We start from the raw sequence: 14,823 nt of genomic DNA on the forward strand, positions 1-14,823 counted from the left end.
CTGCACGCAGGCTTTCTCTAGTTGCGTTGAGCGGGGGCTACTCTTCGTTGTGGTGTGCCAGCTTCTTATTGTGGTGGCTTCTCTTGTTGTGGAGCTCTAGGCACGCGGGCTTCAGTAGTTGTGGCACACAGACCTAGCTGCTCTGTAGCATTCGGGATCCTCCCGGACCAGGGCTCGAACCTGTGTCCCCTGCATTGGCAGGCGGATTCTTAACCACTGAGCCACAAGGGAAGCCCCACAATTGTTGACTTACGTTTTTGTAATACAAATAAATGGATAAAGTAGGAATAGGAGTAGACAGAATCAGAAAAAGTAGAAGGAAACTTTCTTGAAGATACTAGAATGGCATTGTTTATTCATAAAAGATAAAGTACTTCTTTTCACAGTATAATTCTGTATTTTAACAATACTGTTTATTGGCGATCTTCATTAAAGCGGATATAAAATATGTGTGGCAAAATTAAGTTACTCCTTGGCCCTGGCAGTTGGATTTAAAAGTATTAAAGCCAGTCAGCCTGGAGCAAGAAGCAGCCAGAAAACTTGAGTAGTAAAGGTATTAAGATATCCTGGAACCTTATGATGATGTAAAATACACTAGGCAAAATGAAAGCAACTCATAAAATCAATTTTGAATTATAAATTAAGGCACAGAATTCATCTAATAACTACATGGTTGAAGTTCTTAGAAAGTCAAGTTTTTTTCTGAAGGGCGTTTTTTGGGTAGATTTGGTGAAGTAAATGGCCGTAATGGTTATTGGGTGTTAGATGCTGCTGGTATAAGGAAAATTTGAACATATTTGAGGTTGTGAGTCATCATGTGGTTAGTACCAGATGTAGGAGAGATCTGCATAGATAGAGCTTGCTGCTCTTCTTAGATGAAGTGAGTTAGGGTTGAAAGCTGATGAAGTCCAAAGTTGTTGAAAAGGTGTATCATGAACTTTGGGGATAGTAGAAGGAAGGAAATAGTTCTTGATGCAGAAATGGAATATAGGATTAGAATGGAGAAGATAGGGAAAACTTTGAGATCTTTAGGAATTTGGTAGGTAAAATATATAGGTTTTAGGAGGTATTTTATATCCTCTAATGTGTGTGTTTTGTTTTGGTAAAATATATTCTGTGTGTAAGTTTCAGCATAACTTTCTTCTACAGGATTCTGGAGTGAAGCAGATGTTACTCGACCTTTTGTCTCCCAGGGTGTGATCACAGATGGAAAATACTTCTCCTTTTTCTGCTACCAGTTAAACACTTTGGCGCTGACTGCACAAGCTGATCAAAATAACCCTCGTAAAAATATATGTTGGGGGACACAAAGTAAGCCTCTTTATGAAACAATCGAAGATAATGATGTGAAAGGTTTTAATGATGATGTTTTACTTCAGATAGTTCACTTCCTACTGAATGGACCAAAAGAAGACAAATCACAGCTGTTGGTAAACTAAGAGAAAACATCTGATTCGAGACTTTGGGAATACTTAAATTTCACTGAAGGAACAATAAAAGGAATCTTGATAATGAGACTTCTGTCAAATATTAAATGTACTGATTTTGAGACAAATATTTCTTATGGTAACCTCTGATTAGACCTTTCGTTTGTCTCAAAATACATCACTAAATGATTTAATTTTAGATATAGTATGTCGATTAAAAATAATTTTACTTATATGTGACTAACTGATGAGACTAATTGAGCAGTCATCAATACCTGGTATTAATTGTGTGTGTAAGCGCGTACTACTTGCTGCATACCACTCACTGCATGACGGGCCAGTAATTTGAGAGACAAGGTGTTGGCGCAAGGAAAAATGACGTTATTTGGAAAGCCAGTGAGCCAAGATAGCGGACTAACATCCTAAAGAATTATTTTAATTCAGGGTAGAATTCTAACTTCTTTTATGCTAGGAAAGGGGGAAGCAGGGTGCCTGATAAGCTTGTGGACAGTCTTCTGACTTGTTGGTAATGAGATAACCAGGTGGTATTTTGGGAGTCAACATTAATCAACCTTCTGGTTCCAACCTGGCTGGGATGTACGTGCTTGTGGTCAGCATGTAGTTAACTTTTTCTACGTGGTGAGAATTTTATTATCTATAAAACAACTGAAGGACATGGCTCAGAATATTATCTATAGCCCTCAAGGAGGAACTAAAGGTCTTGACTTTGTTTTATGGCTAAACTGTTATTATGTCTTGCTTGACTATTTTCCTTTGTTTCTGCATTGTCTCATTTCTCTGACTAAATTTGCTGTTTGGAACTCAGGGAAGGCCTTGGAGGCTAAAGCTTTTCTACAAACAAGAGGCAGGGGATATGGGGGTTCTGTACCCTGGAAGGCCCTGCAGGTCCTGCTCAGTTTTCTATGGTTTTAAAAGTAATATAAAGACAATTCAGTGCTTGAGAATATTTAGATGTTTTGTTATATTTTTTCTTTGTAATTTTTTATAATAATATCGTATAGAGTTTCAAAACCCTACACAAACCCCTTCAAAACATGAACAGTATTTTGCACATATAGGAAACTGGCACAGAGGAGTTAAAGTGACTTTAATAAGTTTTCACAGATGATTAATAATATAACTGATGAATTATATGCAACTTAGGTTCCTTAGAGCTTAGAAGTAACATTAATATATTTCTGCTAGTTTCATTTGTTCTATCCCAAAGATTGGAAAACTAGGTTTGATATGTTTCAAAATCAATTGTCGGTAAAATTGTTAATCTTGTTGAGAATTAAGGTTCGTTCAAACTATTTTTAGTGAGAAAAAATAATTACCTTTGTTGTTGTTGTTGTTGTTGTTTTGTGGACGTGCTCTGTGGCATGAGGGATTTTAGTTCCCTGACCAGGGATCGAACCTGTGCCCCCTGCAGTGGAAGCACCGGACCACCAGGCAATTCCCCTAATTACCTTTGTATAACCATGCTAACACTTACGATTTTATATAACCTCCTGTTGTAAATATCTAAAATAATCCATTATTTACTGTAGTTAATGACAAATGCTGTTTTTTCTTTCTTCCTTCTTCCTTCCCTCCCTTCCTCCTGCTCTTTCAAAACAGAGGTCACAGTTACATGGAATAGATGCCTCAGCTAGAAGGGATTATTTACTACAAATGATTGCTAAACTGAAGGAATATTATTTGAAAGTTGTAATTCAGTTCAGGCAAGTGCCACCTTTGCAAGGCATTGTGCTAAGTGTTCCATCTTTACTTTCATTTTTTGCAGAATGCCATGTAATTTCACTCCACCATTCTTTTATTTAAGCTGTTTCCAAAGCTTGGAATACTGTTTTCTACCCCTGGTCCTGTTTATTCCAACCTGTCTGTTGCATTCTCATTCATCCTTCATAGAAAAATGCAGGTATAGAGGAAACAACCATATCAAGCTCCAAATAAAATGATATCTCTTAATCTTCGCTCTCACCTTCTAACTGATTGAACCTTGGGCAATTTGAGTTACCATCCTTGATTTCTGCTTCCATAAAACAAAATAATTTCAAAAACTTGTCTAAGGATGAAATGAGCTAGTGTATATGAAAGTGCTTTTAAAATATTATGTAATTAAAATATCGAGGGTTCAGTTGAAATACTTTTCTTTTCCTAAACAGATTGTAATTGATTGTCCCATCCTTTGAATACTTCTTCCTCTATGGTAGCACCCGTTTCATTGTTTCACAACAATTTTTCTCATTACCAGTGGTGGACAACACACACATCACATATACACACCTGTACGTACATGTCAGGACTTCATAGAGCACTTACTATATTCTAGAGCATGGTCTAGATATTTTACCGATATTAGCTCACTTAATCATCACAACCATTTTGTGAGCTAGGGACTGTTATTCTCATTTTGCTGGTGAGTTAACAGGCAGAGAGAGCCCAACAGCTTATTGCAGGTCACACAGCTAGAAAGTGGCAGGATTAGAATTTGAGCTCAGGTGGTCTGACTCCAGAGCCTATGGTAGATATTCCCCAGTAATACACTATAGATGTAGTCAGTGCTACAGCAGTGTATCGGTGGTATAAATTTAGACAAAGGAAATGTTAATACTGACTGATATGAATCATAGGAATGTGCCTTGGAGCAAGTAGCATTTGAATTGGTTCTTGATAGATGGCATTTTCCAAAAACAGGAGAGTAAGTGGATAGATCTGTGAATGAAGGTGAAAAGTTCAAGATTTACCTGGGAAGTAGGTGGTAACTTGCTTTACCCAAGTAGGGTGTAGTCTAAAAGCATTTCGAGAAAAACATTATTTACTAAGAAACAAAATCTAATGGGTGTCCCATCTACCTATAACACTGAACATTTGGAAACAGTGTAGCAATGTTTAGACTTCCGGGGGAAACATTACATCAGAAGAAATCTAAATTAGTCAAGATAAAGATAGGTTAAGACAATTGAAAAAAATGTTAGAACACCCAAGTCTCTTATAAATTCATCAAAAATGTATTTCAGTTGATTAGTACATGATTTAATAGAGGAACCAATGAATGGAGGAATCAAAATGAATAAATGTAATGAGTACACAAAGTCGTATCAGGCAAAAGTAAGCATAAAGCAGGGTTAGTACCTATAATTTCAAACAACTCAAGGCAAGAAAAGAAATCTAGTGTTATAGACTGTAATCAGTGTACGAAATGTTAATCTTAGTCTTGAGAAGTTGGAGTAACTAAAAATGAGGAATAATGAGTAAAGGTGACTTAATAAAATTTGGTATCTTACAAACAGAATAGATCTTTTAAAATGTGGTAGAACGTGTATACAAAATCATTTATTAGACCACAGAAAGTGTTAGGAAATTCTTAAAAGTGGGAATCATATAGGTCATGAACTCTATCCACACCACAGTATACCCAGAAATTGTTAGTATAGTTTTAAACCAGGAACACCTAATCATTTGGAAATAAAAGTATATTCCTCAATGGTTATTGCCTGCACAGAATTTTCAATATAAAATCAAACACTCCCAGAGCTATATCACAATCTAAAAGTGAGAGCTAGTTATCTTACTTGCCTTTTCATTTTTGTCAGATGTATTTTTATATGATCTGGACAGTTCTTCCTTTCCTATGCTTTGAGCAGGAAAGCATTGTATTAGTGTAAGTAAAACTTTAAACTAAAATACAAATCCTGCCTATAAAAGCTAGTGGGATATAGCCAAAGTTATTCTGAATACATTTACTCCTAAGGATGCATGAAGGTGCTATAGGAGAGAATCACTGAATAAACATGATCTCTTCCTTTTGCTGTTGTCAACTAACTTTGCTTCAATACTTTTTGTTTTTGTATTAAAACACATGGAGTAGAATGGGAAAAGCCACATATATTTTAAAAGGTAAAACATGAAGTTCAGAGAAATTTTCACTTATCTCAGAACTCTGGGAGAGCATCATATCTTGCTTTTTGCAGTCTTACATTTGATTTGATGCCTGTTTACTAGTATACTTAGTGACAAATTTATAAAGTTACGTGTTTATGTAAAGTAAGAAAATAAAATCTGTATTTGCTAGAAGAGTTTAAAAAAACAAACTAAAGAAAATCAGAAGAAGAAAATATAAATGTAGAAGGCTGAATTGGAAGAGAAAGCAGACTTGACAAGTAGATGCACTAACTGATTCTTTATCCTAGCCCCTCCCATATCAGTAAAAGAGTTAATATTCTAGTAAATCTAATCAAGAGGAAAAAAGAAAACATTTAGAATTGGAAAAGGGGAAGTAATATACTTGGTGGAGGCTCTAGATAGATAGGAAAATGCTATATATAACAAATTTGGACATTTTCTGCTGAGAAATATAAACAAAATGATAAAGATAGAAAGCTTAAATGGACCATGGAAGAAACTGAAAATATTTCTAAGATACCTTCCCACAAGGGTCCAGAGCAGTACAGTTTATCTGTGAATTCTTTAAAATTTCCATGAAACAAAACTAAAGTTTGGAGTGCTACTCAATTCATCTTATTAACTCATCCCAATTTTTAAAAAAATCTCTAAAAACATACAGATTAAATGCACATTTGTATATAAATGCAGAAATTCCAAATGAAATGCCACATACCAACTTCAACAGTAATTAAAAAATCCACCCTAATAGGGTAGAGTTAATCATGGAAATTCAATACCAGATTGATGTTAGGAAATATGCTAATAGCTAACATCAGTAGTTCAAAGGAAAAAAATAAAGCTTTTGATAAAATTCTTACTCTTGGTTAAAACGAAGAAAAATGGGTATTAATAGAAGGATATTTTAATAAGAGTTTTATGTTAGTCAACCCCCAATTTATGTTTAATGGTGAACAATAACTGATGTTCCCACTGAACTCAGGTAAGACTGCCAGCTTTGACCTTTATGTGTGGTTTGCTGATTCATTCCAGGTGCCTAGAATCGTACAAGCAAGCACTCCAAAGTTTGTTGAATAGATGTGAATTAATGAACTTAAGGTAGTCAGTCTTTCTAGTTTGAAATCAGGTATATCTCCTCATTTATTTGCACTTTTCATATCTCAGCAGAGTTACAGTTTTCTTTATGAAGATTTCCATGCCTAGATTTTTCTGTAATTGTGAATGAATTTTTTTCATTTCAGTTATTTTTTATAGCTTCAAAAAAGGCTTTGTAATAGCTGTTGTTGATTGCTATATATTTATTTTGTAAAAGGCCTGTTTAATTAGCTCATTAAATCAGGAATTTTTTAGTTGAGTCTCATGAGGTATATAACTCCAGTCTGTCTTGGGTTCCTCTGAAACTGCTTATCAGCACAGATAATCATCAACCTCCATGTAAAATCACTGGACAGTCTCTGACTGCTTCACTCAGTACCTTTGTCACATTTGGCGTGGATGGCCACCCCTTCATTCTTGAAGTGATGTCTTTTATTGCCTTCAATGAAACATACTCCATTTTCCTCCTATCTCTTTGACCATTCTTTCACATTCCCCTTTGCTGTTCTTCCTCTAATCTTTCTTTAAATATTTGTATACCTCAGGGTTCTGCTCTAGACTCCATCTTTTGTTATCCACCATCTTTCCTTAGATGACCTTACCAAGTTTCATGGATTTAAATATATTTATAAGCACATTCAAAATTGCAATTCTATTTCAATTTTGTGTTTCATATCTGAACTGTTAACATCACCATTGTAACTGAATAAGTCTGAGTGATTAAAATTAGGGTGATTTTTCATTAATTTTTCAGTTTCATAAATTTCCCAGAAAATACATATTATTTTTATAATAAAAAATTCACTTTAAGAAACTAGTTCTCTTTCCTGAACGGATTCCAGTATGGAACCACTGTCTTATGTCAAATTGTACTCCATCATAAACAACTTTATTGTGAAATTGTATTTGGAAAAGCATTTCTTGAGTACATTTGTTATTTAAGAAAAGTTCGTTCAGTAAAATTCACGTGTTTCATCATACATATATTTAACTTATTCTAAATAGTTGATCCCTATAAACTGAAAACTTATTTATTAGATGCAAAGACCTTAGATTTTTTTTCTTGAGATATTTTAATAGACCAGTCAAGTTAATTGCTATGCATATTCCATTTTATGTTAAATTCTAGCACATTTTGGATAATGCTTAAATTAAATGTGAGGTATGGTTAATTCACATAAAATGTTAGGCACAATAATTTTTTAATTACTCATTTACTATTACAGAAATCGGAAAAAATTGCTTTGGACAGAGGCAGGAAAAAATAAGAAAAAGAAAATAAAAGGGAAAAAATTGCTACAGAGAATATTGAGAATAGAAATCAAAGACCCACGGGTGAACCACATTGACATTGGCCAATATTTGATTGGACAAGGTTGAATTTCTCATGAAAGACCTTAGTATTCCAAAGTTCGGTAAAAAAAATTTTGTTAAGACAACAATAACAGTACAAAATAAAAAGCAGGGACTAATAAGACTCCACAAAGGGTGAGAATTATAGGTAATAATATTCCAAATGTACAGACCTGATCACTGTCTTGGTGTGTAATAAGCACACTGTAGACTAAAATTCAGTAATAGTTACTATCCAAATAAGCTTATCTCTTCATTAAATATAGCTTATAAGACTATGTAACTTTAAGAGTATTCTCATAATTAGCCTGCTTTAAATAACGTTCTGGATGTCATCCTTAGAACAAAATTAAGCTCCATTGCTCAATCACATTTCTTTGTTTCTTTCCCGCTATGTAAAAATATGGAATTCTGTCTCAGGTCTTGATTACATTTTGTGTTCTTTGTCATCCTATAGAATTCTGCATTTCACTTTGGAAATTTTTGTAATTAACTTTTGACGCTTGAAATTGGCTTTTGAAACTTTTATAGTAGTTTGGACATAAGTTTGGGGTTTAACGTGTAGGTTGTATTTTTGACTTTTTGCATCTTTAAAAGAAAGTTATGGTTATGAGATGATTTGTTTTTAAAATTATGTAAAGGAACTGCCATTGGATTTAAAACGCAAGTAGTGTTCTCTAGAAATGAATTGAATTGATGGGAAGTCCAAGTTGATACATGCAAATGGGATATCACTTTTTTTTACCTTTTTAGTTTTTGGACAAAATAAATGAAGTTTTAAATCGGTGACATATAGCAAAAACTTATATATTAACCAGTTTAGAAAAGCTGAAGACAGAAGAAAGTAACCGTCTTTTATTTTTGTTTGTTCTTTTTAATTTTTATTTATTTATTTATGGCTATGTTGGGTCTTTGTTGCTGTGCGCGGGCTTTCTCTAGTTGCGGTGAGCAGGGGCTACTCTTCTTTGCGGTGCACAGGCTTCTCATTGCGGTGGCTTCTCTTATTGTGGAGCGTGGGTTTTAGGTGCGTGGGCTTCAGTAGTTGTGGCACGTGGACTTAAGTAGTTGTGGCTTGCGGGCTCAGTTGCTCCATGGCATGTGGGATCTTCCCGGACCAGGGCTTGAACACGTGTCCCCTGCATTGGCAGGCGGATTCTTAACCACTGCACCACCAGGGAAGCCCCCATCTTTTATTTTTGAATAGATAACTGTGTAAATGATTATAAACTTGATGCTTTAATATTTTAATTCAAACAAACACCCTCAGAATGTTTTTATAAAAGTTGTGTATTGATATAAAGATATTCACACCTCTAGCATTTTTTAGATGTGATACATATATATATATAATGGGAATTGTCATATTCATTTTTGCTATGGCCTTATGGCCTTATTCATCTTGTAGAGGTATATACTGCAGAAATATGTGACCGAATAGCATTATAAATGAGCTACCTGTACTTTTTATCATTTTAATTCTAGGTTTGCATTACTAAAACCTGTCATGATCTTAGGAAAATGAAAGCTTACATGATGTTTAGCCACTTGGAAAGTATTTCTCTGGGTCTTCAGTTCATGTAAAACTTGACTTTTATTTGCAAACTAACAGTACTTTTTTTATAAGCACTTTATTAGAATCTTCTGAAGCATTCCAATAAGTTTTCTCTCTTAATCAGTAATTAATCATTAATCATTAATAAAGAAGGTGGGCAGGATTTAAAGCCAGAATGTACATCAGGGATAATTTAGTTTAGCAGCTGAGTTCTGTTTATGTCATTCATCTTTACCACAGATGGTGCAGGTTTTTTGTCTTAATTGGCAACATTAAAAGGGAGAGAGGTTTTAAAACATCCAGGTTTCAAGTTCTTTTGAAAAATAGTAAAATCTGATGACTCTAGGTTTACATTCTTTTGTGTTAACAATAGACAGGCTCTGGAACTTGTCTGCTCTGGGTCCCTTTAGAGGGGACATACTCTGTCCAGTTTGTCCCAGTCCCCCCACCACCCACTCCTCATTTTTACTCTCTTGACCAACATCATCGGTCATGCTTCACTAATTTCTGTTAAATGTTTTGTCTCTAAGGCATTGAGTTTATGACCCCTGAGGTCCAGATTACCGTTAAGAACTTGTATTACTAGTGGTAAAATTCAACCTTTATAATTACTTTTCAGGCTTTAGGATCTCAGTTTTCTATCAACATACATTAATGATAAATTGAATCCAAATGAGGCGTTCAATTTCATTTGAGATAATTAAGTGAAACCTGGCCTTTGAGTGAAAGAAGATATATTAGTTACCTGGCAAAATACATGAACTTCTGTTCCCTACCTCTTTTGCTGAATGAAAGGCAAAGTGAAACCTGATTTGTTTTGTTTTGACAGTTTATTAGTCATGAGGTTGGGAGAAATTTTGTCTATTTTCACAGAACCAAAGTTGGCAACCAGAGAATATTTGGACACTATATGGGGTATTTTGTTTCCCTTTATAGTCTATGTTGGGTTGTCTACAGTATCACCCTCCCCAGTTGTGGAAGAATAGTTAGGATGCTCTTACAGAGTTGAGCCCTTATCAGACTAGAGAAGATGCCCAAATGGTGGTCAAACACAGACTGGTTAGAAAGCTGTGAAGTAACCCATTAAAAAACAAAAACAGAAACAAAAGAAACCTTTGACTTCTGTGTCCCAGAATGGTGGACTAGATTATTTGGTTCAATCTTCCTGCTATAATATCTGACTAAATATAACAAATATCCACTTGAAGGCAATTAGAGAGGTAACAAGGTAGTGAGTAATTGCCAGACTGATATCAGGAAGAAAATGGAAATCCAGAAAGGTGAACCTAGTCTTGGGTCTGCTTTTGCTCTGGAGGGGGAATTTGTTAACCAAGAAGAGGAGGCTGAAAGGTTGAGTAGAATTTTAATAGTCTTGTGAGATTAGAAGGACAGAAGTTATAGCACAGCATCTCCAAGTTTGGGACTTGGGTAGAATTCCTTGGTTTGAGACCCTGAAGGATCACATTCAAGGTATAAAGGTGAACTAGAAGTAAACCATTCACATAGAATATAGCTTAGAATTGAGTCAACTAGATAGCTAAGAAAAATCTGAAGTTTTGAAAGTAGATTAACATGATCTGAGATTTCTGGTGCCCTGGGAATCTGAAAGATGCAAGTTTGGAGAAGGAGAACATGTTCCTAGGTCTCAAATTATTTCTACAAAACTTTTTCAAATACAATATATCCATATACTAATTGGGCACAAGAGGAGAAAGACAGTCAGAATGAAAATCAGCAGAAACAATAGACAATAGAAACAGACCCAAAGGGGCATCAAATATTTGGATTGTGAAATAGACTTTAAAATTAATGTTTACTATGTTCAAGGAGATAGAATAAAAGATTGAAAATTTCAGTATAGAACTGGAAACTATAAAAAATGTCATTGCAGATTTGTAAAAGAGCCAAATATTCAAGAACTAGAAAAACAGAACAGTAAACAAAATTAAGAACACAAAACATTGTATTAGTTATCTATTCTGCATAACATATAACTGCAGACTTAGCTTCTTAAAACAACATACATTTATTATCACAGTTTCTGTGGGTCTGGAGTTCAACCATGGCTTAATTGGGTTCTCTGATTCAGAGTCTCACAAGGCTGCAATCAAAGTATCGGTCAGGGGAAGGGTGTCATCTGAAGGCTCAGCTAGGGAAAGATCTGGTTCAGATTTGTGTGGTTGCAAGCAGGTTGTTGGACTGAAGTCCTCAGTTCCTTACTGGCCACTGGGTAGGGACATCCTTCAGTTCCTTGCCATATGGGCCTCTCCACTAGAGCAGCTTACAATAGAAAGAGCATATAGAGAGAGTTTGCTAACAAGACTGTTGGTCAGAAGGCCAAGTCACTGTGTCCAGTCCATAACCAAGGGGAGGGGATTGCACAAGGTCATGAATAGGAGGTGTGAATCATTGGGGACCAATGATTCTTAGAGTCTGCCCACCAAAGATTATAAATACCACTGAAGAGAGAATTCCTGAATTGGAAAGTCAGAATAAAATATCCATAATGAATGTTGTCTTCATAAACTTTTTTACTCTGCCATTACCAATAAAGAGGGGTTGATATTTACCCATGCCCAGAAGAATGGAAGTAGTGTGGAGAGAGGATAAATAAGTATATATGTTAATTGAATACAGGAGCTTAGAAATAAGGAGACTATTAGGGAAGGAAATGAAGGATCAAACTAGGTATTTAGGAATCCCACTTTTTCTTGTTCTGGATGCCAGTGGATACCCCATCTGTAGTACTCTTTGTAATGAGCTATACGTAATTTGTGCCTTAGTTGATATTTTTGATGTTGATTAATAACATGCCAGTGGATAATCAGTAGAAATGTGTGTCTATAAACTACTAGCCATAGCACATATTTTATCTTGCTCATTTTCTTTCTGCACAGGATTTTTCAAGGTGCAAACATCATATTTCTGAGAAGTATACAATTTTCTTAAGTAAATAGGTGTTTATTTTTTAATTGGCCATTACCTCATGGGAGGTGATATTTGTAAATATATTTTAAATTAGCGTGCATTTCAGTAAATAAATTCTTTAAATGTCCAAGAAAACCCAACATGACAACTGTAGGTTAAGAACCAGTTTTAGTTTATCTCATAGGTGTTCTGTCTTTGTTCAGCTTAGTTATAATGGAAAAACTCTTTAATGTTGACAGAATTTCTTTAGAATAAACCATTAATATGTCTGAAAGACCAATTTCACCTGGCAAAATTGGAGAGGAAATAGTAATTTGGAAAACCAAGTTACTGTAACCTTTGATAAGCAAAGGCCTCTATAATGTAAGTCATTATAGTATTTCTCCTTTTTAAGAATTCATAAATTTAATGGTCCTATCAGTTGCATGTTAGTTTGAAAATGATCTCGAGCTAGATTCATACTGAATAAAATTCAGAAACTTTCTTCATAATTTGACTAGATGCACAGGAAGCTAGGAAGAAAAAGGAAAACATGGCAAATAAACTTCTTAATTCCAGGTACTATATTAACATGAAATCAGTCAACCTTCAACACCCATATTCATTTGAAACTCAATGACATTGTTTAGTTACTTATCATGCACTACCCAGGGGACATATATATAAATATTTTAAGATCCCTATGTAGAAGCATCCAGTAAGGTTTATGACTTTGTTTATATCAAATCATATCCTATGTATTAATTTTATCCACTTAGGTAGAGAATGGATAGGCTTTTGATTTAGTTTAGAAAATCAGATTTTCATATTGTTTTGTTTTTTAGCTTCATTTTAATCTGTAGAATATAAGATTATTTTTGTTGTCGATGTGAAATATGTAATCATTATAGAAAATTTGAAAAACACAGAGAAGTGGGAAAAATAATCTCATACTGTTAACATTTTAGACTATTGCCTTATATCTATGCATTTTTATTGACAAAATGTTTTATGTTTTTATTTCATAATCATCAAATTACTGTAAGTTTCTATATTCTATGAATAGTCTTTTGGGGGTATTTTGAAAGGTGATTGAATAGTAACAGTATTATACACTGAAGGAGAAATACTTAAACATGAAATTTCCACAATATTAAGTTCACATTCATTTACGGGGGAAAAAGAATCATAATTTTTTCAATTGTAAAAAACTTGAACATGATAATTCTTTAAGATTAGCTAATGTGGGCGTAAATATATTTAATGTTGGAATAGTTCACAAGTACGCAGATGATTATATCCTTTCAGTATATTTGCAAGATTTCCATATCTCACCACCTGGGTGTGATTCATAATTGGAAAAATAAAGGATCTGTGTATTTGGAAAGCCCTAAAGGAAGAAAAAATATCTATACAATTATCCTCTGGTAAAGTGTAGTTTGTTGCAACCTTCAGAACTAGGATTTTAAATGTCATTTAAAAGAAGAATGCCAGAGAATTTTAGGTCTCATGTTACCTCAAAATGCAAACAAGTTTTAAAATCGGTTTGACAGTTGGATCTGAAAATCTAGATTGAAGTCTTGCTTCTATCATTAACTAGCTAAGTGACTTAGGACCACTCAGTTTTTCTTGAATTCAGTTCCTTCATGTAATAAATTGAGGAGATTGAACAAGAAGATCTTCAAAATCCCTCCTAACTCTAATGTGCAATGAATCATTCCTTCTAAGCCTGTCACAGCAGATGTGATTTGCCATTAACATTTTTTTAAATTTCTTTTTTAAACCTCCTGTTTCCAAATGACAAAATGGTAATGTTCTTGAGAGCTGGAGAGTTGTGTGGGGTTCAGCTTGCCCTTTCACTAAATTTCTTCAATTGTGATATTTTTCTTTCATACATTTTCCCCCATGGCACTATCTCCTGAGGGATAGACTCATAAACTTTTAGAATAAAAGGAAATTTAATGGTCATCAAGTTCAACCCACTATTCAGTGCTCAAATATCCTCTAAAACATTTGCACCAAATACTCCCCTCTGTGCCTGAAGGTTGAAGATTTATTACCTCCCAAGGCTGCCATTTTTCCAGTTTGTACTGTACTGATTACTAGACAAAGTTTCTTTTGAGTTGAAATCTCTTTTCTGGTAGCTTCTTCCCATTTATAATTGCCTATCTCACGGTTATTTGGATATCTTCTCCATTTCTTTTCATCAAGTACATTTTTTAGCATCTTACTATGTTCTCTTTTTTAAAAAATATTTATTTTATTTATTTGGTTGCACGAGATCGTAGTTGTGGCATGTGAAGTCTTAGTTGTGGGATGCATGTGGGATCCAGGTCCCCAACCAGGGATTGAACCCAGCCGGGCCCCCTGCATTGGGAGCGCAGAGTCTCAACCACTGCACCACCAGGGAAGTCCCTGTCTTACTATGTTCTTTTAATTGGAAACAAGCTAACTGTTCAACAATAAGGGATTGGTGAAATAAATTTTTCCCAATCTATATAAAAGTAATACTGCATTAGTTTCCTAGAGTTGCCATAACAAATAACCACATATTTGGTGGCTTAAAATGACAGAAATTTA

General features: G+C 34.5%; 1 protein-coding gene across 2 annotated transcripts in view; it reads left to right on the forward strand.

The window, feature by feature from the left end:
• The window catches only part of MRPS30 (mitochondrial ribosomal protein S30), a 54,598-nt gene that overhangs the window by 5,278 nt on the left and 34,497 nt on the right, over positions 1–14,823 (forward strand). The window contains exon 5 of one of the 2 annotated variants that reach the window (XM_061187768.1): positions 1,150–1,311. In XM_061187768.1, coding sequence (XP_061043751.1) covers positions 1,150–1,311 — 162 coding nt within the window. Of the gene's footprint in view, positions 1–1,149; positions 2,381–14,823 lie in introns of those variants that run through there. The other variant, XM_061187767.1, reaches the window with a different exon arrangement.

This window comes from Eubalaena glacialis, chromosome 4, assembly GCF_028564815.1.
Source record: "Eubalaena glacialis isolate mEubGla1 chromosome 4, mEubGla1.1.hap2.+ XY, whole genome shotgun sequence".
NCBI classification, from domain to species: Eukaryota; Metazoa; Chordata; class Mammalia; order Artiodactyla; family Balaenidae; genus Eubalaena; species Eubalaena glacialis.